The sequence below is a fragment of the Hemitrygon akajei genome, chromosome 8, assembly GCF_048418815.1.
Source record: "Hemitrygon akajei chromosome 8, sHemAka1.3, whole genome shotgun sequence".
In the NCBI taxonomy this organism is placed as follows: Eukaryota; Metazoa; Chordata; class Chondrichthyes; order Myliobatiformes; family Dasyatidae; genus Hemitrygon; species Hemitrygon akajei.
Genome location: NC_133131.1, coordinates 5,119,656 through 5,144,760, shown reverse-complemented (window position 1 = coordinate 5,144,760; position 25,105 = coordinate 5,119,656). Strand labels below are relative to the sequence as shown.

The 25,105-nt window shown below is 43.9% G+C and overlaps 1 protein-coding gene across 3 annotated transcripts in view; it reads right to left on the bottom strand.

Annotated features, from left to right (window-relative positions):
* Positions 1–25,105, bottom strand: part of LOC140731584 (flotillin-2-like) — a 132,887-nt gene that overhangs the window by 17,575 nt on the left and 90,207 nt on the right. For all 3 annotated transcript variants that reach the window (XM_073053120.1, XM_073053119.1, XM_073053121.1), the window contains 2 exons: positions 14,786–14,909; positions 9,673–9,791 (listed from right to left, as the gene is read on the bottom strand). In XM_073053120.1, the coding sequence (XP_072909221.1) occupies positions 9,673–9,791; positions 14,786–14,909 (243 nt within the window). The remainder of the gene's footprint in view (positions 1–9,672; positions 9,792–14,785; positions 14,910–25,105) is intronic.

The window sequence follows — 25,105 nt, the reverse complement described above, 5'->3', positions numbered from 1 at the left end:
AATTTGCTAGACAAATATGATTACAAAGAAGGCTAGTGGCTATGTTTCATTAGGAGTTTGAACAGATTTTGTGTGTCACCAAAGACTTTGCTAGACAAATCACCTCCTAGTCTTTGTAACTGCAAAAATATTTTGTGTCCAAGATAGATTCTGACTGTCTACCCTATCTATGGTTCTCATAATAGTATAAACAACTATCAGATCTTACATCAGCCCCCGATGCTCTATTGAAAGCAACACAGATTTGTCCACCCTCCCCTTATCGTCACAATGCAGGCAGATCCTGGTGACCTTGTTCTGAACCTTCCTCCATACTTCTTTGAAAACAACGGTTTCCACAGCAGCCCTCCAGTTCTGCAGAAAGTTCAGCAACCAAGCTTCTCACTCCAAGGTCTCTGACCTGCTGAGGAGTGCCAGCTTTTCTGTTTAATTGCGTGGAATGTTCTGCGGGGAGATGCCTTGAAGTTGAAGGGACATAAAGCCTTCTTCTGTGTGCAATGCTTTTATGATTTCAAAGCTAAGATTGAGCTGAAACAGCCTTGGAGTCATAACGGTCAGCATGTTATTGATGCTGCAGAATAAAGACAAGGCTTGCCTTTAAATACAAAAACAGCAGAGAATTAATTTGAACCAATGCATTCTCAGAAACATACAAGATTCTGTCGGTGCTGAAAATCCAGAGCAACACAAAATGCTGGAGGATCTAAGCAGGCCTGGTAGCTTTTATAGAGTGGAACAAACAATTCAGGGGGAGACCATCCATCAGCAGAAGCTAGAACAAAAAGGTTGGGGAGAGGAAGTACAAACTTGCAGGTGATAGGTAGACCAACTGAAGGGGAAGGGGAGAGAGCTGGGGTGAAGTGAGAAACTGAGAGGTGATGGGTGGAGAGAGAGAGAACTGAAGAAGGATCATGGGAGAAAAGGAAGGATGAGGGAAACCAAAGGGAGGTGATGGGCAGGTGAGAAGAGAAGGGACAAGAGGGAAGCCAGGACAAGGAATGGAAAATGAGAGGAGCAGGAGTGGGCTGACTGGAGAAATGTATACAGCATACTATCACCTTTTAGCTCTGTAGTTCAGTATTCCTTATTTTTAAAGGAATTTCCTTTTTAGAATTCTGGTATTGGCTAATTTTCCACCCACAGATCTATTTCTTATTCACGGTTCCTTCTCTGAACACTACATTTTAAAAGAGATGGTCTTTACACCAGAACTAATTTTATCCTGCCCCAAAAATACCCTATTTCTCTACCTTCCTATAATTTCCCCCGTCCCTTCTCTCATCTTCTACTTCCTACTGCGGTTCCCCCCCCCCCCCTTAACTCTTCTCTTCTCCTCGCCTGCTTAACACCTCCCTCTGGTGCCCCTCTTCATTCCCTTTCTCACATGGTCTGCAGAATCGCTTGTGTTTATGACCCCACTTCAATACCCTAGATCCACATCCCAATCTTTGCTCAGACAAAATCTGGAGGTTTAGAAACTGCGTTTCACAGGGGTGCCTAGTGAGTCCTCTGAGGCTCCCTTGGCCCAGTGGCAGATGCCGTTGTGTTTGATTTCTCCACCCAGAAACACAAACACAAAAGTCCTGCTGACACCTCCAGAGTAATGCTTCACTGGAACGGCCACAGCGTCTCTCAGACTGTAAACCGGGGTCCCATCTGATCTCACCGATTGACACAAAAGATTCTCTAACTCCCATCTATAGAACAGCTGGAGTCCTCCTGGTACCCTGGAGCCAAATGCCAACAAATAATCTGCTGGAGGAGCTATGCTGCTGCTCAACCCACTGAGTTCCTCTAGCAGATGGTTTGTTGCCTTGGGGTTAAATTCCATTCCTCAGCTGCTATCACTAGAACAAATTACAGAGTCATAGAGCACTACAGCACAGAGATGAGCCCTTTAGCCCATCTAGTCCGTACCAAATTGTTACTCTGCCTAGTCTCACCAACCCGCATCTGGACCATAGCCCTCCATACCTCTCCCATCCATATACTTAACCAAACTTCCCTTAAATATTGAAATCAAACCCTCATTCACCACTTTTGCTAGCAGCTCATTCCACACACACACCATCCTCTGAGCAAAGAAGTTGCCCTCATGTTTCCCTTAAACATTTCACCCTAAACCAATAGCCTCTAGTTCTAATCTCACTGACCTCAGTGGGAAAAACCTAATTTCATTTACCCTATCTATACCCTTCATAACTATGAAGATTTCCCCTCATTCTCTGTGCTCCAGGGAATAAAGTCCTAACCTATTCAATCTTTCCCTATAACTTAGGTCCTCAAGTACTGGCACCATCCTTGTAAAGTTTCCCTCTGCTCACTCAATCTTATTGATATCTTTCCTGCAGGTAAGTTGCTGGCTACAAGTTGGCCGAAGGTTTCCTACATGACATTACTGATTACTTCATTAAAAAAAGGTACTTCCTGGGCTGCATTTAATGAAAGACATGATACAAGCCCTGAAACATAGGTAACAGGGGCGTAAGTTGTCTAGTCATGATGTTTGTGGCTGGTGAACAGCAAAGGACAAAGCATCTTCCCAGTGCACATTCCTGCACACAGCTGTGGCAGAGAAGTTGCACAGAGCCATGCTGAGAGGAGGAGGGTGGCAAATGTCAACAGAAGGACTCAACGGGGTCTGAAACCCAATCTCTAGAGCAGAAGCCAGCAACAAAACAAAACGCTGGAAATGTAATTCAGAATCCCAGAATTTTAAACCTTCTTCCAAAAATCAACATTTAACAATGACAACAACAGACTCTTCTTTTTAAAAGATTACAGGAAATCTAAGGACTCTGTTATTGACAGATCAACTAGGGAGTGGTCTAAATGAGCTGGAAACTCTATGCTGCTCACTTTAGTAAAGTCAACAAATCCCATTAATTTTAATTAGAGTTGCTTCAGAGGCTATTTTCTACACATGAATTGTTTTCTGACAGCCAGTGTACATGACGGGATGCAGCCAGCCAGGCAACAAATACTGGAGCACAACTCAAATTCCTAATATCACTGTCCCACATGAAAATTCTGACAACACCGCCCACATTGTTCCCATCCCCAGAGCCTGCGTAATCCATTAGCTGAAGTGCCTGCAGTCACTGATGCTGAAGCTTTTCAGAACTACAGTGCTTGTTTCCACACCAGAGTCAGTGAACCATTACATTTCATAAAATTCCACAGATTAACTGATTCGAGGATTTAACTCTCTCAGTTCAATGATACAAACTACCTCCATGAAATCACATTCACCTTTGGTCAAGTATAAAAGTCAAAATAAATTTATTATCAAAGTACATCTGTTTTATTATATACTACCCTGAGATTCATTTTCTTTAAGGCATTTACAGGAAAAACATACAACTTATGAAAAGCTGCAATGAACAAAGGCTGACAAACAGCCAATGTGCAAAAGACAAACTGAGCAAGTAAAAAGGAAATACTGAGAATATGAGTCGTGTTGTTCTGCTGAACACTGTTATGTACTGGAACATGTGGTGACACTTGCAAGCTACCCCCAGCACATTCTTGGTTGTGCTGGCTATCAATTCAAATGATGCATTTCACTGACAAACATGATAAATAAATTAATCTGAATCTGGAAGTGGGCCGGTAGGTCACAGAAACAGTTCAGAGTTATGGTGAGTGAAATTATCCAGGAGGCTGATGAGTGAAAGGGAATAACTGTTACTGAACCTGGTGGTGTGGGGCCTAAGGCCTCTGTACCTCCTGCCTGATAGTATGAGTGAGAAGAGAGCATGGCCTAGATGGTGGGGTCCTTGATGACGGATGCTGATTTCTTGTGACCGTGCTCCTTGTAAATGTATTTGATGGTGCGAGAGCTTTGCCTGTGATGGCCTGGGCTGTATCCACCACTTTCTGTAGCCTGTTCTGTTCCTGGGCATTGATGGTTCCATACCAGGCTGTGATGCAACCTGTTAGGATACTCTCCACCATACATAGAAGTTTGTCAAAGTTTTTGGTGACACACCTAGCAGTCAGTGTAACGCTTTACAGCACCAGTGACCCGGGTCCAAGTCCACTGCTGTCTTTAAGGAGTTTGTCATTCTCCCCCTCACCATGTGAGCTTCCTTCAAATGTTCTGGCTTCCTCCCAAATTCCAAAGGTGTAAAGGTTAGTATGAGTTAGTAAGTTGTGGCATGCGATGCAGGCATCAGAAGTGTGCCAACACTTGCAGACTGCCCCCAGCACATCCTTGCACAGTGCTGCTCAGTGATGCAAATGAAGCATTTCACAGTATGCTTCAATGTTTTAACGTACATGTGACAGATAAAGCTGATTTTTAAATGAGCTAATCTGTTTAAGCACCACCCCGCCCCCCCCCCCCCCCCCAAGCATGAGCACATTAACTAATGCAACACTGAAGTATCACGGGAGGGTTGCAATGCTGGAGGTGCAGTTCTGTCTCTTCATACCAATGCCAGAATCCCACTGAGTCCTCTGTCATGTGATATCTCTACACAAACCTTTGGACAACTACTTCACTGTGCACGACCTCTGGGACAGTTTACAATGATCACTAAGTTTGAGAACACTGTTAAAAATGTCCACTCTTTCTCAAAGAAACAATTACTTGAATGGGTACAAAGTTTCCAGGCAAGGAAGTATACCTTGGTGCTTTAAAAGAGTGTTACTGAGGACTTTTGGGAGTTGGGAATGATCAGTGAAGCAGGAGGTATGAAATTGCATCTTAAAAGAAGAAAGTTTGAGACGGACATTGAGGTGTCTGAATATAAAGTTTAAAACAGAGGAACAGTTAAAGCAGGGCAAGGGTAAACACAGAGCTGCAGTGGATCAGCGTGGGCACAGAGGGAAGTTAATAACAATAATGACACAATACTAAACACCACTAGACCAGTTCAAAAGTTCCTAGCAATTAAGAATTGAATGCACTTGGCTATGCCCATACCTCAGGTTTCACAAGCCTCAGATAAGAAAAAATTAAAATAAGAAGAATTTATTTCCACAGCACTTTCCATACAATGTAGCTCAAACAGCTTCACAATGGGATAAAGAGTAAACATGAAAATAAAAGATAAAAAAAAGATTTTAGTTAAAAGCAAAGTTAAATAAATAGGTTTTGTGCTTGTGTTTAAAAGTGCCAACTGAGTCTGGATCCCTTAGCTTTAGGCATTAAATTCCACAGTTTAAAGATGATAACCTGCCAATTATCATTTGAGGGAGATTGTTTACATTTAAGAGACCAGTGGAAGATGACTCAAGAGTTCGAACAGGATTATAAAACAAAAATGATCCTCTGATTTACTCTGGTCCCAGACCATTGAGAGCTTTAAAAACAAGTAAAAGAACTCTAAGCCAACTCTAAAAGATACCAGAAGCCAATGCAGAGTAGGTTGGGTGTAGTCAAGTAGTAGAAATTTAAAACCACCATGAAACAGAAACAAAATAAGCAAGATTGAGATTTATTTATTATGTGTACACCAAAACATAGAGTGAAATGTGTCGTTTGTGTTAACACACCTAGGGATGTACAGGAGCAGTCTGTAAGCATCACCATACATTCCATCACATGCCACAATGCTCAGCAGAACAACACAGAACAAGCAACAGAAACAGGTGGTAGAGACTTGGATCAAGTTCAAATATGTGAGAAATAGATGGGTGTGGGAGATATTAGGCAGTCACAGGGTTATAGGCATCACTTGTTCAATATATTTATCAAGCAGTGGGAAATGCAGGCATTGCATATATACAACTTTGCTCTTGAAGGAATCAGAAATTCTCACCACATTCTGAACGTGACTTTAAGTTTCAATCTAAAAATAACAGCTGTATGAATTGCTTGGTGTTGCTTTAATACTGCTCAAAATGTCACAGGTTATAGAAAGGAGAGCTAGTATTTCACTACATGGGGAAGAATGGCTCACTCAGTAACAAGACACCAAAAATTTCTCCTTACGAAATCTCTGTTAGTTTCCCCTACCCTCCCACCCCACAAGATTCAAGGCTCCTTTTATAGGAGAGTGTGATGCAGCTGTGAAGTATATGAAAAATATGCCTACAGGTTATTCCCACCGAACCATTTAGAATAGTACAACACAGTACAGTTCCTTCAGCTCACGATGTTGTGCCAACCTTTTAACCTGCTCCCAGATCAGTCAAACCCTTCTGTCCCACAAAGACCTCCAATTTTCTATCATCTGTGGGCCTATCTAAGAGTTCTTTAAATGTCATCTACCACTACCCTTGGCAGTGCATTCCACACACCCAGCACTCCGTGTAAAAAAAATACTTACCTACAACATCCCCCTAATACTTTCCTCCAGTCACCTTAAAATTATGCCCCCTTGCGTTAGCCATTTCTGCCCTGGGAAAAGTCTCTGACTGACCATTCTACATATGGCTCTTATCATCTTGTAAACCTCAGAATCAGGTTTATTACCACTAACGTGTGAAATTTGTTAAGAATTACTATAAGTTACAGTGAGAAATGCCAGACAGTGGTGTAATGGCATTTGAGGCGAGTAGTCCTGGGTTTGAATCCGGCCAGCTTCTTGCACATTTTCCATCTGTGCCGGGTTGAGCATTGAGCTAGAAACTCGGTCTTGTGAAAAAACAGATCAAAATGCGAAGGAAACAGCAAGGATGCTTCCTGGTGAGCCACAAGCACGGAGAGGAACAACAACAGAAAGAAGAATTTAAAGAATAAGCAAAAGAGGTAGTATGCATGGGATAAGAGGTGATTATCAGGGCACCTTTCAACTTCCTTCAGTCCAAAGAGAAAAACCCTGGCTCGCTCAACCTTTCCTCATAAGACATGCTCTCGAATCCAGGCAGCATCCTGGTCAATCTCCTCTGCACCCTCTCTAATCCAGGCAGTATCCTGGTGAATCTCCTCTGCACCCTCTCTAATCCAGGCAGCATCCTGGTCAATCTCCTCTGCACCCTCTCTAATCCAGGCAGCATCCTGGTCAATCTCCTCTGCACCCTCTCTAATCCAGGCAGCATCCTGGTCAATCTCCTCTGCACCCTCTCTAATCCAGGCAGCATCCTGGTCAATCTCCTCTGCACCCTCTCTAATCCAGGCAGCATCCTGGTCAATCTCCTCTGCACCCTCTCTAATCCAGGCAGCATCCTGGTCAATCTCCTCTGCACCCTCTCTAATCCAGGCAGCATCCTGGTCAATCTCCTCTGCACCCTCTCTAATCCAGGCAGCATCCTGGTCAATCTCCTCTGCACCCTCTCTAATCCAGGCAGCATCCTGGTCAATCTCCTCTGCACCCTCTCTAATCCAGGCAGCATCCTGGTCAATCTCCTCTGCACCCTCTCGAATCCAGGCAGCATCCTGGTCAATCTCCTCTGCACCCTCTCTAATCCAGGCAGCATCCTGGTCAATCTCCTCTGCACCCTCTCTAATCCAGGCAGCATCCTGGTCAATCTCCTCTGCACCCTCTCTAATCCAGGCAGCATCCTGGTCAATCTCCTCTGCACCCTCTCGAATCCAGGCAGCATCCTGGTCAATCTCCTCTGCACCCTCTCTAATCCAGGCAGCATCCTGGTCAATCTCCTCTGCACCCTCTCTAATCCAGGCAGCATCCTGGTCAATCTCCTCTGCACCCTCTCTAATCCAGGCAGCATCCTGGTGAATCTCCTCTGCACCCTCTCTAATCCAGGCAGCATCCTGGTCAATCTCCTCTGCACCCTCTCTAATCCAGGCAGCATCCTGGCGAATCTCCTCTGCACCCTCTCTAATCCAGGCAGCATCCTGATCAATCTCCTCTGCACCCTCTCTAATCCAGGCAGCATCCTGGTCAATCTCCTCTGCACCCTCTCTAATCCAGGCAGCATCCTGGTCAATCTCCTCTGCACCCTCTCTAATCCAGGCAGCATCCTGGTAAACCTCCTCTGCACCCTCTCTAAAGCTCCCACATCCTTCCTATACTGAGGTGAAAGATTTCTTTGTATTCTTTAAACGAGAGAGGAACAAATGGAAGGGTTTGTCAGAGTGCAAGAAAGCATGAGAGGGAGCAACATGTAGAGAGGACAGCACCAGTACAGGTGAGTTGGGCTGAGCGGTCTCCCACTGTGCTCGGTATACTGTGTAATCAGCATTGCTGTGATGCTGATGGTTCAGCAAGCACGGTATCACATGACTGGACACGTGGAGCAGACCTGGCTCAGTGCCTCCTACTTGCTTTAAGCATGACTGGATTCGCTCTTGGTCAGTATTACTGAAACATTTCTTGAGACCTTACACTGAGACCTATCCTCTTGCTCAAGGATCCGATAGATCCCACAGGACAGACAACCAAACAGTGGGAGAGTCTCCCAGAGCCCTGGCCAAAATAGAGATGTCAGCAAACATCGCTGATCATTTCACAGCCGCTCCAAATTGGCTGATAACAGAGACTGCACTTTGTAGGCAGTCTGTCACAGTCAGAACAGAACAGGCCTTTCAGCCCATCGAATCAATGCCAATTCTCAGCTGATCAATTTCCTCCTGTTGTACCCCAGCAGTACTGATTTACCCATTCCAGCAATGATAAAATGCCCCTCTGACATTATTGACCATCTCAGCTTCCACCCCCCTTGTGGGGAGTCAGTTCCAGGGCATTAACCCTCGCATCTTCCATCCCCTGTACTCTAGCCCAAAGCCTAAATATTGTGCATCTGGTAGTAGTCTGGACTGATGATAGACCAAATGTTTCAGCCTGCTCTTGTGCACAACTACTCCCCACCTCTTCCCCCTCACTACTGACAGCTACAATGTGACCTCCCATCAGTCCACCAGTTTCAGGTCAACAAATTCAACATCTACCCTTTTCTCTCTTTCCCGGAACGTTACACTCCTTCAGCAAAACACTGATTTAGATGCAAGGTCAAGGAACAGACCACATCAGCTGATACGTTCATCACTTGATGAGGGATCTCAGCCTGAAACGTTGACTATATACTCCCCTCCATAGATGCTAGCTGACCTATCAAGTCCCTTCAGCATTTTGTGAGCATTGCTCAAGATTTCCAGCATCTGTAGAATCTCTGGTATTTATCGTCTTCTGACAGTGTGAACTACATCTGTCAGGGCCCAGCAATGAGTTCAACAATTTCAGATTAGTCTTCCCATTGTGAGCAGCAACTGGCAAATTTGATAAAAGATCAACAAGCTCTAATGTTAGTTGTTTTTCCTCTACAAACGCTGCCTGACCTGGTGAGCCTTTCTCTCAGATTTGCCATGTTTTGCATTTCACAGTTCCAACATGGTCTCTCTTCTGTTCTTATTGCTTTCCTTTAACTCACACCACCACCACTCAGTGCAGCATCTTGTGCTTCTGATTTGGACAGGTACATGGGTAGGAAAGGTTGAAAGAGATATTGGTCAAAAGCAGGGTTGGCTCAGCTGGGCACTGTGGACAAGATGGGCCAAAGAGCTTGTTTCTGTGCTGTATAACTCCATGTTCATCACTCCAACGTGCCTTGCAGATGGTGCAAACTGTTTGAGGAATCAGGAGATGAGTCACTCACCTCAGAATATCCAAGCCACCAACCTGTAAGAGGTAATACCTTCCCTGAGGCAGACGGAATGCCCTGTGACCATCCTCCATTTTGTCAGGTCAGGTCCAGCAGCTGCCTTAATAATTTTTAATTTCAATTAATCAACAATAAATCAGTGAAAGTTGTTTTTTTTTTTACCTTGATAGTGAAGCTGAGGATCTCGATTCCCATGCGGCCAACATCAGGGGCGGCCACTTCACGCACCAGCTGAGCAAACTGATCCCGATCCTGGTAAATGGCTTCAACGGTCAGGGTGCCTGCAAGAGGGAGAAGTGTGAACTTTGTGGGGTGAACTGGGCTTGGGGCGGATGGACCCAGCCCCGTAACCAGTGACGAGTTCATACAGTCTCCATCATGGGCAAGAACACAGAAATACATTATCATCCAGGCAGGTGTGAGGTAGTGCCCTTTCAGCAATCCAACGTAAAAGGACAGATTACATAGTTATTGGCAACTAAAGGCAAGTCCTGGAGTTAGGACAAAAGGTCAAACCCATGATCAATGAGTCCTGGGATGAAGTCCGAAGTTGAAGGCCCCACGTCTGCAAGTCTGAGAATCCCAGAACAAGGAGGCCTAGAGGTGGCATGTCAAAGTTCAAAGTAAAATTATTACCAAAGTACATATCTGTCACTATATACAATACTGAGATTAATTTTCTTGTGGGCATATTCAATAAGTCTATAGATAATAATAACCATTACAGAATCAATGAAAGCTGCACCAATTTGGGGGTTCAACCGGTGTGCAAAAGACAACAAACTGCAAATACAAAAGAAAGAAATAATAAATAAATAAATAAATATATGTAGAGAGAACATGAGATGAAGAGTCCTTGAAAGCGAGTCCATAGGTTGTGGGAACATTTCAATGATGCGGCAAGTGAAGTTGAATGAAGTTATCCCTTTGGTTCAAGAGCCTGATGGTTGAGGGTAATAACTGTTTCTGAACCTGGTGGTGTGAGTCCTGAGGCTTCTGTGCCTTCATCCTGATGGCAGCAGCGAGAAGAGAGCATGTCCTGAGTAGTGGAGGTCCCTGATGATGGATGCTGCTTTCCTGCGACAGCATTTCATGTAGACGTGTTTATCGCTGATGGACTGGAGTTGGAGGCCTGACTGTGTGAGTGAATGGGTGGACAGGTGGGTAGGAAGGTTGGAAATTGGCTTGTTTTGCTGTTGTTGTTTGTATAGCTCTGCTGAACACTGAGATTCTGCAATGTCAATGCTGGAATGTGGGCTACCCTCTGCATATCCTTAGGTATTATAGTTAAATGTGAGCCTAGAGAGCTGGTGCAGAAGTGAAGCCTGAAAACTTAAATTAAGGAGGGTACGAAACAGCAACTCAATCCAGGGCTATATTTGTACACAGATGAAGCGTGGACCCTAACAACAACCAAAACATTGAAGTCTTCTGTAACAGCTGAGGTTGTGTTGAGTGAAGGTACATTTATCAATGTCATGGCTGCAGTTGGCTTGTAGCCACACTTGGGCCCTCCACTGTTGATTAGATAATCAAAGCTGAACTGGCTCTATGCCTGGATGGGATCCTGGACTAGGTTCAACCAAAATGTCCACCTCTTTCTTGTTGTGCCAGACTCTCACACCCTTCATCTTCACACCCCCACACTACGGATATAGGTGAGAAGTTACTGGTAATATAAGACTATAGAGTTAGAGCTAATTTTGTCCAACAGCAGGATTTACAAAGTGATCTACAAGAAACAGGCACCACAACCAAGGTGACTGATGTTTGAAATGGAATGAGAGGACAGTGACCATGAGGAAAGGGGAGGGGGCATCTACAGGGAGGTCATGACCATGCTGGCTCTCCTCCTTCCCTTTCTCCCATTGTCCGCACACCTCTCCTAATAGATTCCCTCTTCAGCCCTTTACTTCCTCCAAACCATCACCTTCCAGTTTCTTTCTTCATCCCCCTCCCCACTACCCACCCATCTTCCCCTCACTGATCACCTGCCAGCTTGTGCTCTTACCCCCCCCCCTTCCTTTCCAGTCCTGATGGAGGCTCTCCACCCGAAACATTGACTGTTTATTCCTCTGCATAGATGCTGTCTAGCCTGTTGAGTTCCTTCAGTATTTTGTGTGAGAAGGCAGGAATATTGAAAGTCACCCACTTAATCTTGTACTTCATCTATGTTCAGCAGTTCCCAATGAAGTTGATCATGAATCTTGCTATCTGTTATACAAAGTAGAGGTAAGTACAACGGCCAGCATGGACAGAGGTAAAGGGACCACTTTTGTGCTGTGTGACTTTATGACTCCAACATGAACAGTTGCCGTTCAGCTATGCTGACTTCCACACACAAGCCGAGTGTCTGGAATTTACTGACAGACACAGAGGAACCACCTCGGTAATCAAGTGGTGGCCATATCAAACCCATGTTTCAGGCCACACTGATTTCAATGTGGATTCAATAGCAGTAGATTGGGAGGCAAAGGGGAAATTTTTAATTAATTACTTTTCCTTGCTTTAAGTTTGTTAATATTTTTGAACACAGCTTCTTTTTAATAAGTTATTTCCTCCATTATTACATTTTTCAGATTTTAAAATGTGTCAAAGTATCGATGTCACAAAATCTGTCATCGCTGATAGAGGAAAACTCTGAGCCAGCTGTGCCTTGCAGCAGGATTTCCACAGAATTTTGTTCAGGGTTTTGCATCACCGTCTAGTATGGAGGGGTCAGTGCACAGCACAGCATCAGAAAAAGCTGCAGAAAGTTCTCAGCTCCCTCATGGGCACTAGTCTCCCCAGCATTAAGGGTATGTTCAAGAGGCAATACCTCAAAAAGGTGGCATCCATCATTAAGGAGCATATCCCTCAACCGTGACATGCCCTCTTCTCATTGCTACCATCAAAGAGGAAGTACAGGAGCCTGAAGACACACACTTAACATTTTAGCTTCTTCCCCTCTGCCAACAGATTTCTGAAAGGATAATGATTTGATGAATACTGCCTCTCTATTTTTCCTCTCTTTTTGCACTACTTATTTTATTTAATTTTTAATACATTTATTGCCATATTCAATTTTTAAAAACTTTAAACTGCAATGTGCTGCGGCCTCAAAGCAGCAAATCTCACAATGTATGTCAGTGATATTCTGATATTGAGGCTCTGCATCTCACTGGTCACAAGCCCGCCATCATTCAGACAGGCTGCCTGACGTGACTGTGCAAAGCAATTTAGGCACTGAACCAGATAAGTGTGGGAGGGCCGGGATTGTGGACACTGATTTTAGTTGGCAGCCTCTCACTCAACCTCAGCAAAACCAAAAAGCTGATTATCGACAGGAGGAGGATGAAGATGCAGGTCCATGAGCCAATACTCATCAGAGGAATGGAGGTGGACAGGGTCAGTAGCTTTAAATTCCTTGGTGTCACCGTATCAGAGGATCTATCCCAGGTCCAGCACTAAGAGTCATAGGTGGTGGATTTGATTTCAACATTTGAGAGAGGTTTGGATATGTATGTGGAGGGGAGAGGTACGGAGGGGAGAGGTACGGAGGGGAGAGGTACGGAGGGGAGAGGTACGGAGGGGAGAGGTACAGAGGGGAGAGGTATGGAGGGGAGAGGTACAGAGGGGAGAGGTATGGAGGGCAATGGTCCGGGTACAGGTTTCTGGGATTTGGCAGCACAAGTTTTATTTTATTTTAGAGATACAACATGGAATAGGCCCTTCTGGCCCTTCAAGCTGTGCCACCCAGCAATCCCCGACAACACCCGGTTTAACCCCAGCCTAATCTACAACGACCAATTAACCTACCAACTGGTGTGTCTTTGGTCTGTGGGAGGAAACTAGAGCACCTGGAGAAAATGCATGCATTTCATGGGGAGAACGTGCAAACTCCTTAGAGGAGAATGGGATTGAATTCCAAACTCCAATGCCTGAGATGTAATTACACTGTGCTAACTGTTACATCAGCAATAGCTTGGCATGGACTAGCCTGGCCTGTTTCCATGCTGACGAGCCTGTTTCTGTGCTGTAATATTCTATGACCAAGAAGACACAACAGCACCCGTACTTTCATAGAAGTTAGTACAGATTCAGCACATCACCAAAATCTTTGACAAACTTCTACAGATGCACCGTGGAGAGTACCCTAACTGGCCTGGTATGGAAACACCAATGCCCAGGAACAAGAAAGGCTACAGAAACTAGTGGATACAGCTCAGTCCATCGCAGGCATAGCCCTCTCCACTACTGAGCACATCTAAAAGGAGAGCTGCCTTAAGAAAGCAGCATCCATCAAAGACCTTCATCCAGGACGTGCTCCCTTCTCCCTACGTCATCAAACAGGAGGTAAATAAACCTAGGTCTCACACCACCAGATTATTAACCTACACCCATCAGGCTCCTGAACTGGTGTGGATAACATCATTCACCATTATTTTGAACTGTTTCCACAACCTACCAATTCACTTTCAAGCACTTTATAACTCATATTCTCAGATTATTTTTAATTGTACAGTTTGTCTTCTTTTACACGTTGCTTGTCAGTCTTTGTTAATGCTTAGTTTTTCGTAAAATTCTATTGTATGTTTTTTTCCTGTAAATGTCTGCAAGAAAATTAATCTCAGGGTATACATGTACTTTGATAATAAACCTTGAACGTATGGTTGATTTGGCCAGTTGATTCAGCTAACACTTGCATCAGGCTGCTATGCCTAAATTACAAGAGCATGGGTTGAAATTTGACCTTGGCGTGCAGAGAGCGATCAACTGTGAAGGCATACGGCTGAAGCATGTGTGTGCACTCTATCCAATGCTTCACACCCTTTTTTGGTTTGGGAGAGAAGCACCTTCATCCTTACAGAAGAGGACACACCAGCCAAAGCTCAGACCCAGCCATTTCCAGTAACATCAAATGTTCAGTAGATAACAACGGTTATCTTGTGCTAATTATTAGCACAAGAGATTCTGCAGATGCTGGAGATCTAAAGCAACACACACAAATGCTGGAGGGACTCAACATCTATGGAAATGAATAAATAGTCAACATTTCAGGATGAGACCCTTCATCAGAACTGAGAAGGAAGGAGGATTCTGCCATTACTCCCCTTCCTTCCCAGTCCTGATGAAGGGTGTCGGCTTGAATCGTCGACTCTATGTTCATTTCCACAGATGCTGCCTGACCTGCTGAGCTCCTCCAGCATCTTGTGTGTGGTGCCTAATTATTAGCTTTTCTGGATATACTCTTTGCATGGATGCAAGTCAAACAAATTCAAGACAGACAAATTACCCAGGATAGCTCGGAGATGTCCTTCTAGGGTCTGCAGGACCACACTTTTGGTCTCGGTGACACTCTTCCCCAGGAACTGCTCACACGCTACAGCCAGCAAGTCCAGGTCAGTCATTACCTTCACCTGAACACAGGGAACAGAACGTGAGCCAACAGCACGTGACAAAGTTAAATATATATTGTTAATATTTTAAGGCCATTAACAGAAGTGTCAAAACACTTTCTGGAATTAAACTACAATTACACATCTGCAATACTTTTTAAATAAAGATTCAAAATTGCTGAATTACACTAAAAGCAGACTAAACACCGCAAAGGAAAAGCAAAGCGCACACTTAAGAATTAAGCACACCAATGCATAAAGCAACAAAACGGTATTACATCCTGTAACTTCAACCTGGCAACTGTGCATTCCATAGAGAAAGAAGAAATTTGGAGAGTTTCTATTCTGATTCTCTATGGAATGTTTAGAACACACGAGATTCTGCAGATGCTGGAAATACACAGCAACACATAAAATGGTGGAGGAGCTCAACAGGTCAGGCAGCGTCTATGGAGGGGAATAAATAGTCAACATTTTGGGCCAAGACCCTTCATCGGGCCGAAAACTCGAATGTTTATTAATTTCCATATGTGCTGCCTGACCTGCTGAGCTCCTCCAGCACTTTCAAATATTCAGATAAGTCTGTCAACCTGTTGAGACTTCATGTTTAGATATTGCCAAATTAAATTGTTACAGGGCAATTTCTCATACTATTTGGAGCTTTGGTAAAAAAAACGTGAACCTGATTTGTCTGGATGGAGCCATTGCACGTGCATGCATTCACACAAATCACATCAATCACATTCACAAGGCAGCAATTCAGTATGACTGCAGGGCATGCAGCTTTGACAGTCACGGTCTAACTGGCAAAATAACGGGTGGGAGAGGAGAAATAATTACACAAAGTATGGAGCCAACAAAAGGCAATGGGGAGGAGGTGGGAAAGAGGGAGAGTCGCACGTGGAAGAGGTAGGGAAGTCCAAAGAACTGGCTGTTGATTGAATTGTGAGCAAGGGGCCTGTGGAAGCACCTTGTTGGCAGAGCACTACTGTGGTAACAGAATGGAAAGACACTTAAAGTGCAAATGGTTAGGGAACAATAATGCCTCTGACTTGTCAAACAACCACCCTGAAATAGCAACTAGATACACACTGGACTCAGTTGCAAAAGGAGGTACAGACAGCTCAAGGGCAATCGGCTGATATCTCCACAACCTCCCAGTGTCAGATTATCATGATGCTAAATTAGTCAAGTTTATGTTTCGTTAGGAACGTTCTCCAGTCCGGAAGGTGGCAGAATGAATGGGAGAGAGAGAGAGAAAGAAAAAAATCCCATTATCAAGCCAAAAATGACAGAGGCTGGATATTATCAGTAACCTGGTGACAGTCACCAATTGCAAGCTTCCCTTTCAATCGCTACTATCGCCTCTGGCCACAATCTGTTTCTCATCAGAAGACAACGATTTACATACAAGAGGTTTGAAACTGGCAACACACGTCCACACCACCCAATGCCGGCATTTCTCTTCTCACTTTACCAGTTCACAATGGCCCTGTGCCTCACTCACCCTTTCCAGCTAACAGGATTCCTCTCTCCTTTCTCCCTCCTCTCTCTTGCACAACGTTTCCAAGGCCCTCCTTCGGGATTTACCCCGAGCTGTAACTAGTTACAGAAATCCCGGAACAATGGACTATGATGAGGATTTGGGATCAGGAAGCCCTGAGCAGCAGGATCAGGAGAATTACCAAGAGCCAGGTAGAGTGAACACCCTGACGCTCAGGGTGGTGACAGATTCAGCAGATTAAACCAAGGCCATAATCACAACCACAGCTTCAAGCAAACATTCTCAATTGAATTTTAGTTTGGAAGTGATACAAGTGGAGCCCATTTGACAATTTATCTTCCATTTTTCCCTTCTTCCCCCCCTCCACCTTTCCAACTAATCATGACTCCACTACCACTGCCAGGACACTCCAAGTATTTTTAAATTGCCAAAAAGTGCCAAAGGCGAACTTCCCTACTTTACTAACAAGGGGAATTCAAATGAAGGGTCTTTGTCTTGAAACATTAAGTCTGTTTCTCTTCCCACATACGCAGCCTGGCCTGCTAAGTATTTCATTTTTTTCTCTATTTTTACATAATGGAAGAACACAATCTTTGCTTGACCCATTCAGCTTTGATTCAAAGCTCAAGACCTGCCCTTCACTATGCAGATCAGTCCAGACCCTTTGGTCCACTGCAGATCTGGCAATCACTGTAATTGTTTATTTAACTGCCATCCAAAGCCCTTATTCTAGATACTTAAATTCTTTTTCAAGTTTACAGAAAATTAAGGGCTGTTTGCAGAACTTCCAATAAAGTTAACACCTTTGAAATTATTCCTTATTTTAATGTATAATAAAATCATTATAATAATTTGGCTATCGATCATATGCACTTTGTTAACAGTATCAAGGCCTTTTCTCCTTTATAAGGGAGATATCAATTTTCACAATAGTCCTCTGAAATTTGATTAATTCAGTTCCAAAATGTTGACAGTGTAATGAAACAAATCAGAGTTATAGAGCACAGAAACAGGCCCTTTGGTTCATCTAGTTCGTGCCAAACTGTAATTTTGTCAGACCAATCGACGTGCACCTAAACCATATCACCCCCATATCCCTCCCATCCATGCCTTATCCAAACTTCTTTTAAATATTGAAATCAAAATTGCCTCCACCACTTCCACTCATTTGATATTCTCAACATCCTGGGTGAAGAAGTTCCCCCTCAGGTTCCCCTTAAATATTTCACATTTCACCCAAACCTATGACATCTAGTTCTAGTTTCACCCAACTAGAATCTCAATCTGAGCCTTGCCACTGTAGTCCAAAATGCTGGAAAGACTTAACAGACCAGAGTAGTGGGGAAGGAGAATCAGTGAATTATACAACAAGAGGCCCCTTGGCCAATATGCTGGCACCAGGGAGGCTCTCAACACGCAGGTCATTGTGAAACAAGTCAAAGTTCCAGACCTGGATCAACGGGAACTGCAAAGGAACAAAGAACTCCTCACAGGTTAGCTACAGAAGTAAACAAGTCTTCCATCTACACAGTGTCTTTCCTTGGAACATTCCAGAGGTGCTTTAAAGCCCGTGAGAGACTTTAAGTGTGTTACTGTTGCAATGTGGAGAAAATGCTGGGCAAGTAGAGTACAACAAATTCTCACAAACACCAATCTGATACTGAATTAATCTGTTGGAGTAACACTGATAGAAAGAAATATTCACCAGGACGCCCAAGGTGGACGTGCTTCCTCCTCACCTTACCCCTCTTGAATATAAATGAAATGCAATCTCTAATCCAACAACACAGAACTCTCTCAATCATAGTCCTAGAGCATTACAGCACAGAAACAGGTCCTTCGTCTCAACTCGTCCATGCCAAGCGGTTATTCTGCTTACTCTTAACAACCTGCACCCGGACCATAACCTTCCATACCCCTGCCATCTATGTACCCGTCCAGATTTCTCTTATATGTTGCAATTGAACCCACATCTACTGGCAGCTCATTCCACACTCTCACCACCTTCTGAGTGAACAGGTTCCTCCTCAGCTTCCCCTAAATATTTCACCTTTCACCCTTAACCTATAATCTCACCCAACTTCAGTGGAAAAAGTCTGTTTGCATTTACCCTATCTATACCCTTCATAATTTTGTATGCCTCTACCAAATCTCCCCTCATCCTCCTATGCCACAGGGATTAAAGTACTAAACAATTCAACCTTTTCCTATTACTGAGCTCCTCAAGTCTCAGCAACATCCTTGTAAATGGCCAGAGGTCGGGAGGCCACGTTGGGCCAGAGGTCAAGAAGCCGTGGGTCAGCTGTCGCTCCCCACAGAAATACTGAGTTTGACCTCGATGCTGATGGAGGATGTTTACGAAATTCCAAGCCACACGCAATTATTGGTGTGAACTGCAGTTTCTATTGGTTTCCTTCTGTTCTTGTGTTCTCTTTCTTGTTGCCAATTGGTGGGTGGGCGATACGTTACTTTTTTTGGATGAGGGAGGGGTTGGGGATTTGAAGTCTGGTATTCTTGGTGGTGATTTCCCATGTGAGCGATCTGCTAGATTTTTCTGTGTGAGAGGATGGGGGGGGGGGGGGTTAGCGATATTGTCGCTGATTTTTTTTTGCATGGGAGGGGCTTGATGTTCTAGCTGCAGTGTCCGGGTGGGTAATCTGTTAGTTTTTGTGTGAGGGAAGGGTGGGGTTGGGGTTATCAAGTTTTCCTTCTTTTCCTTTTTCATGCAGGGGTATAAAGGGGTTTTAATATCTTTTCTTTCAACGATTTTCATAGTTTTTCTGTATTTTCATGGCTATCTGGAGAAGACGAATCTCCAAGTTGTACGTACTTTGATAATAAAATGATCCTTTGACATCTTTCCTGTAGGTAGGTGACCAGACCGGCATACAATATTCCAAATTAGGCCTCAGCAACATCTTAAACAACTTTAACATAACATCCCAACCCCTGTACTCAGTAGTTTGATTTATGAAGGCCAATGTGCCAAAAGCTCTTTTTATGACCCTATCTACATGTGATGCCATTTTCAAGGAGTTATGGATCTGTATTTCCAGATCTCTCTGTTCACTGTGCAAGTCCTACTCTGACAGTCCTTCCAAAGTGCAAGACTTCACAATAAACTCGCATTTTCCCCTCAAGTATCTAACCTGGGCCCTGAAGCCTCAAACTTCCAATTCAAAGGAGAGAACACATCCAAGCAAACAGACACTGGAAAGTTAAAGCAAACCTACCATTTGTACTTGGTCAGTTCTGGACCACAGATGCCCTCTGCAGAGTGGGCAGAGAACAATTACAAAACTGGACCAGCTCCAGGGTACTTCCAAGCAAATCACTTGCACTTATCTAAATGGTAGACTGATTACATAACCAGACTGGCACCCAGCAGTCTGGACCATTGTCTTAGCAACATTGACTCTACTCAGACTGAGGCAGATGGTGAATTTAAGTTCACTTAATTAAATACATGGAATTCACAAACTAATGTCCATTGCAGGTACCATGAAGTTACTAGGCTGTAGCATATATAAATAAATATCTTCTTGTCTGACATCCTTCAAAGTCAGAAACCTACAACTTACCCCAGTCTGGCTGATACATGAGCCAAGACCCACCAGTGTGTTTGATTCCCCACTGTGCTTCAGCTGCCAGTCAGCGCAGGACAATAAATGCTGATAATGTGCCAACAGAGCCAGGACCTCAAACAGTAAGGGAAAAATCTGAAGATACATTATAAATCTGATACAAATAATATACATAGTGATACATAGTGGGGTGTGTCAGGAATGGACAGGAGGAGGAGTATAGGAAACTGATACAGGACTTTGTGATATGGTGCAACTCAAACTACCTGCGTCTCAATATCACCAAGACCAAGGAGATGGTGGTGGACTTTAGGAGATCTAGGCCTCATATGGAGCCAGTGATCATTAATGGAGAATGTGTGGAGCAGGTTAAGACCTACAAGTATCTGGGAGTACAGTTAGACGAAAAGCTAGACTGGACTGCCAACACAGATGCCTTGTGCAGGAAGGCACAGAGTCGACTGTACTTCCTTAGAAGGTTGGTGTCATTCAATGTCTGTAGTGAGATGCTGAAGATGTTCTATAGGTCAGTTGTGGAGAGCGCCCTCTTCTTTGTGGTGGCGTGTTGGGGAGGAAGCATTAAGAAGAGGGACGCCTCACGTCTTAATAAGCTGGTAAGGAAGGCGGGCTCTGTCGTGGGCAAAGTACTGGAGAGTTTAACATCGGTAGCTGAGCGAAGGGCGCTGAGTAGGCTACGGTCAATTATGGATAACTCTGAACATCCTCTACATAGCACCATCCAGAGACAGAGAAGCAGTTTCAGCGACAGGTTACTATCGATGCAATGCTCCTCAGACAGGATGAAGAGGTCAATACTCCCCAATGCCATTAGGCTTTACAATTCTACCGCCAGGACTTAAGAACTTTTTAAAAGCTATTATTAATGCTTTTTGAGATAGTGATTTAGATGCATATCATATTTTTTACTGAGTTAAGTATTGTATGTAATTAGTTTTGCTACAACAAGTGTATGGGACATTGGAAAAAAGTTGAATTTCCCCATGGGGATGAATAAAGTATCTATCTATCTATCTCTATCAAAATCAAAAGATCAGTCATGGCCTTCTTATTCTGGCTCTCCCCCCCCCCCCCCACTTCCTTTCCAGTCCTAGAACATAGAACAGTACAGCACAGTACAGGCCCATCGGCCCACAATGTTGTGCAAACCCTCAAACCCTGCCTCCCAAATAACCCCCCCACCTTAAATTCCTCCATATACCTGTCTAATAGTCTCTTAAACTTCACTAGTGTATCTGCCTCCACCACTGACTCAGGCAGTGCATTCCACGCACCAACCACTCTCTGAGCGAAAAACCTTCCTCTAACATCCCCCTTGAACTTTCCTCCCCTTACCTTAAAGCCATGTCCTCTTGTACTGAGCAGTGGTGCCCTGGGGAAGAGGCGCTGGCTGTCCACTCTGTCTATTCCTCTTAATATCCTGTACACCTTTATCATGTCTCCTCTCATCCTCCTTCTCTCCAAAGAGTAAAGCCCTAGCTCCCTTAATCTCTGATCATAATCCATACTCTCTAAACCAGGCAGCATCCTGGTAAATCTCCTCTGTACCCTTTCCAATGCTTCCACATCCTTCCTATACTGAGGTGACCAGAACTGGACACAGTACTCCAAATGTGGCCTAACTAGAGTTTTATAGAGCTGCATCATTATATCGCGTCTCCTAAACTCTATCCCTCGACTTATGAAAGCTAACACCCCATAAGCTTTCTTAACTACCCTATCTACCTGTGAGGCAACTTTCAGGGATCTGTGGACATGCACCTCCAGATCCCTCTGCTCCTCCACACTACCAAGTCTTGATGAAGGCTTAGCCTGAAACATCAACTGTTTACTTCCCTCATAAACACTGCCTGACCTACTGAGTTCCTCCAGCATTTTGTGTGTGCTGCTTAAAATCAAGGTCGCATGTCAAATTTTATAAAATTGTGTGAATTCCAACAAAACACCCATTATAAGGAGAAAAAGTGGGAGGACTGTTAGACCTCTCGGTGGGACACACTTTCCTTTCCCCATCCCTAAAACAAAATGCCACCCTTACTCAAAGTGTGTGAACAGTAGCCTTCCATTTTCATGGAGCTATTCTTTCTCAAGTCTGGAAAACTACTTAACAGCACCATATCGGAACTGCTCTGTCCACACAGGACCAGAAGTAGATACAGACCAGACTGTGATCAGTCAGGGCTGGAGGCTGAATTATTTGCACTCAGTTTGCCTGAAACAGGACGAGGTAATATCCCCAACAGAATATAAGGATCTCTCTTTAGAACAGAGATGAGGAGCAATTTCTTTAGCCAGAAGATGGTGAATCTGTGGCATAATTTTTAAAATCGATTTAGCAATACAGCACAGAATAGGCAATTCCAGCCCTTTGAGCCATGCTGCCTTAGAAACTTCCAACATATCTGATTAACCCTAATCTAATCATAGGGCAATTTACAATGAACAATTAACCTACTTGGTATGTCTTAGCACTGTGGGAGGAAACTAGATTCCTTGAAATGGTGCTGCAATTGAGCTCCAAAATCTGGAATGCCCCAAGCTGTAGAACTGTCATGCTAACTGCTACGCTACCAATAAGCTTTGCCAGAGACAGCTGTGAAGGCCAAGTCACTGAGTATATTTAAAGTATAGGTTGAAAGGTTCTTGATTAGTAAAGGTATCAAAAGTTATGGGGAGAAGGGAGGAGAATGGGATTGAGGAGAATAAATCAGCCATGATTAAATAATGGAGCAGGCTCAGTAGGCCAAAATGGCCTAATTCTGCTTATAATCCTAATGGTCAATGGTAAAGTAGTACTGATGAAATAGAATGGGAGGTGGCGGGCAGAAGGCCAGTTTCTCTGCTGTTCGACTCCGATCAGAACTGGCAGGTGGTGAGAAAGAGTCAGGAAAATAAAAGAGGCGAAATTAGGAAAAAATAAATAAGTGAATTACAATGAGGAGATGGAAAACCTTTCTTGTAAATGTCAGAGCATTGGTCTGCTTGTTTTGAGTCTGCCTTGAATGGGAATATGTGAATTCAGTCTAATGTACAGTGACTGATTGTGGATGTAAATACATTCTACTTGTGTCTCCAAAGTGAAAGGTTTAATGTATTTCAAATAAGTTCTTACCTTCCAAGGACTTGCTTCTAAATCGCAGTCAGGTACAGCCACAATCCAACCCTACACTGAGTACAGACTGCTGAAATCTTGCTCCACACTAAGGTGGAGACTGACAGCATCACAAATCAATGAATATGTTGTAAAAAAAAGATCACTCCCTACTTGTACATAGTTTTTTCCTTTTGCTTGTTTTTTCTTTGCACTCTTTTCTATAAGTGTATACCTCAGATAAATACTATATGGAGATTTGTGACATATATGATTATATGATATATATGTACAATGTCTGAAATACATCTTATGGAAATGTTTGTTTGATGATGAACTTCAATAAAAAAATAAATTACAAAAAAAAAGTGGGTGGGTGGAGGAGTGATTGGGGAAATTAAACCAACTAAACTGATGCAAGGAGAGCCATTTCAGCAGCAAGCAGACACCTTCCCTGTCTCCAGCCTCTCACAGACACAATCAAAGACCCCACCCATCCCGCACATTCTCTCGCTTCCCCCTCCTATCGGGCAGAAGATACAAAAGCCTGAAAGCACATACCACCAAGTTCAAGGACAGATTCTATCCTGCTGTTATAACACTTGAGCAGATTCCCTAGTATAGGACAGATTTTGGATCTCACAGTCTAACTCGTTACGGCCTTACACCTTGTACATTGCCTGCCTGCATTGTACGTTCTCTGTAACTGTTATTCTGCACTGTTACTGTTTTACCCTCAATGCAGTGCTGCAGTTAAACAATATGACACTCTGAAGCTCAAACCTCAGTGCAGTACACCTGACAATAAGAAACTAATTTATCAATCTGCCACACTCCGTGAGGTGGAGGCAGGGAAATAGTTGACAAATTCAGGAGTGGTGGGCTGGAGTGCAGAGAAGGAACTGGGCGGGGGCTAGATTTTGGAAGTGGTTAATTAGCTGTGAGACTTAAATCTGAAACAACTTCCACATTCAACTCCCATTGAGAAGAAGTGATAATCATGCCCAATTTTAACATGGTTCTCAGCTGGAATTTAATTAAATAACACATGGTCGTCCAAGTTTAATGCTGTATCTTCCACCTTTTTATTCCACCCACACAATAATTTCCTCATGGCAGTGATTCTGTAGGTAAAGTTCTCTAAACTGTTTTAATCTTGTTCCCTTCCACTTTGCCAAAGGGAGACAATCCTCGCAGAGGGAGAGGAGCTTGTTGGTTGGAGTAGCCAAGTGACCGAGCTTTGTGGCTGAGTTAACTCTAAGCACTGCCGGGATTATCCGACTACAGTGGGTATGACAGGCAACTCAATCCTGCCCTGAGTTTCACTCTGTACAGCAGTGGCTGCCCACTACCAATTGAAAGTATGGGCTGCAGCTGCATTTTTAAACATGGGCAATGGTGCAGGACAAACTGAGCAACCAATTTGTCTCACCCGTCAAGAGTAGGCGAGCAGGGATAAGAATGGGACTAGGTATCAGGACCACTGGGACCTTCAATGTGTTCACTATTTGTGAGCTGAAGAAGGGCTACTGGGACACCTTCTGTTAAATCATTTTCTCCTCTTCACTAAGATAATGCCATTCACTCCTCCAACACTTCAGAAGGCAAGGAACAGAATAGGTCCCACCCTTTACAAAATTATCCCATAATGCAAGTCTAGCAGGCAGATACATTGGGGACATTTAAGAACCTCTTAGACGGATACATGGGTGAAAGAAAAATGGAGGGCAAAGTGAGAGGCAAGGGTTAGATTGATCTTAGAGTCGGGTAAAGGGGCTGTGCTGCGCTGTACTGTTCTACCACGGTCTTTATGTGGAGTGAATGAGGTCGTTATAAGCAGTGATATGTTCATTCTTAGGTGAATTGAGGAAAGTATGGGGGTGATGTCAGAGGTACATTTTTTTAAAACACTTGAGTGCTGGGTGCATGGAACGCACTGCCAGGGGTGGTGGCAGAGGCAGATACATTTGAGACATTTAAGCGACTCTTAGATCGGCACGTGGATGATAGAAAGTAGAGG